The 2,205-nt window shown below is 37.1% G+C and overlaps 1 protein-coding gene across 1 annotated transcript; it reads left to right on the top strand.

Moving 5' to 3' along the window:
* Nucleotides 1–290: 290 nt before the first annotated feature.
* LOC132951188 (uncharacterized) lies at nucleotides 291–1,710 on the top strand. Its single transcript, XM_061022952.1, has one exon. It carries the CDS (start codon nucleotides 479–481, stop codon nucleotides 1,394–1,396), a length of 918 nt encoding a protein of 305 aa, XP_060878935.1. The 5' UTR covers nucleotides 291–478; the 3' UTR covers nucleotides 1,397–1,710.
* The last annotated feature ends 495 nt before the right edge of the window (nucleotides 1,711–2,205 follow it).

A 2,205-nucleotide genomic window follows, 5' to 3' on the forward strand; every position in this document is an offset into this window, starting at 1 on the left:
TTACTTGTATAATACAAGTATTCATGTTAATATTAATTATGTTGAAATTTACATATGTAATGTCTTTGGAATTAAATTGGCCGTGTATTATATTTTAAATTTTGAACAATATTATATTATTTTGTTGTCATGGAAATATTCGTTTGGATGTTTATTCATACGACCGATTACATATTTTGAATCAGTTTATATTTCGTAACGAACCGCTTAACGAATTATTTTATTTTCTATAACATAAATATAATTTAATAATCAACTTTTGAATGTATTACTTATATCTTATTGTTTAATAATTTTTCTATAACCTTGCGTGAGGTAAAAAAAAAACGCTGAGGAGTCAACCTTATAAAAATCAAAAAAAGTTTTGCAAAACAACGTCACTACGTCAGGACGAGTGCAGAATAACCCGGCTGTTGGAAATTCGCAGAATTACGAGTTCCGCACCCATAGCGGATATCCGTTGAAAGACAACACTCACATGATGGCAGACGACGGAGCATATACGGCAGACGACCCTACGCTGACCGTAGGGCCGAAAATTGTCTGTATCACTGAGCTCTGTGACCAACAACCGTCGGCGACGACATCCACATTGCAGGTGGAGGCCGATCAGAGGACGTTAGATTTAGCACCACTACTATCCCTGTGTCCAAATGACGAACTGTTGGAAGCTCCTGTTGGAATCTTGCAGGAGTGCGATTATCCATCGACAGACAACGTATATATGGTGGACGACAATAAATACACGACGAAAGATGACGCGGTAGACGACCCTACACTGACCGTGAGGCCAAAAATTGTATGTGCTATCAGTGAGCTCCGTGATCAACAACCGACGACGACGACATTGACTTCGAGCAAAAGTGATGGCGACGGGTTGGAGCCAGCGATGACTACGACCCAAGTAAAGTCAGCGGTGACTGAACAGCTTGATTCTTACGTGGCACCGGTTAGAATCCAGCTGTTAGATGCACTGGCTGATGTTAACGATTTTGTTCCGGACGAGGCAACCAAAAGCACGACCATAGTTCCTATAGTCGTGGCCAAAAGTGATGGCGACGGGTTGGAGCCAGCGATGACTACGATCCAAGTAAAGTCAGCGGTGACTGAACAGCTTGATTCTTACGTGGCACCGGTTAGAATCCAGCTGTTAGATGCACTGGCTGATGTTAACGATTTTGTTCCGGACGAGGCAACCGAAAGCACGACCATAGTTCCTATAGCCGTGGCCAAAAGTGATGGCGATGGGTTGGAGCCAGCGACGACTGCGGTCCAAGCAAAGTCAGCAGCAGCAGAAAAACCCCGGCAAGGTCGTCGTAGATCGTTCTTATCGGCAGTGGGGAGGCGGCTCCTCAAGTTCGGGAGGACGTTATGCTGCTGTTGCTGTTGCAAATAGTGTGGTAGGTACACCGATACCGCCATATGGTGCGCTCGATTGCATCTGTGAGATGACAACGAGTTGAGAAGACAAGAGGGATGCAAAAAGAGATGTTGACTGGTGTCATCAATCCAAAATTTAAGTTTATAATTTATTAAAATTCATTTTGTTTAATTTTCGTTTTGTTGAAAAACTTTAATATTATAATGATTGTTAATTTGCTCATATTATCAAATAAACAATGAAGCATAACATATGTAAATATTAATTATACATGTAAATTTTTACTTTGAATACCGTCAAATTTTTTTCTGATTGTTATAAAAAATAAAAATGTGAGAAATAAAAAAAAATGTACATAATCATAAGTAATAACAATAAAACAAATAATATAATTTAATGTGTACATTCGTCTTGAACACTAATTACTTTATATTTTTATGATTATTATATTTATAAGTCGTATTTTATTGTTGAATAAGGCCTAACACGGGAGATACCGGACAAATAGAACCATGACAGAGGTATAGCTAAATTGCCTATCCATAACGCCGTGTAATCATAACAATAATATTGAAATACACGAAGAAAAAAAACTAACGGCATTACAGAAGAAGATAAAAGTACAACAATATTTTTAGACAATTTGATTTACAAAAAATTTTTTATCGTGGAAGCCCATGCAGTAAATAATATAACTAATTTTTTAAAAAAAAAACGTCAAATTTACAAGTATACGAAAATGTAGATAATAATATTAAATATTCATATACCAATAATTATTAAGTTTACATAGGTACCCAAGATAAACAACTGTATAATTCATT

This window comes from Metopolophium dirhodum, chromosome 8 (assembly GCF_019925205.1).
Source record: "Metopolophium dirhodum isolate CAU chromosome 8, ASM1992520v1, whole genome shotgun sequence".
Lineage (NCBI taxonomy): Eukaryota > Metazoa > Arthropoda > Insecta > Hemiptera > Aphididae > Metopolophium > Metopolophium dirhodum.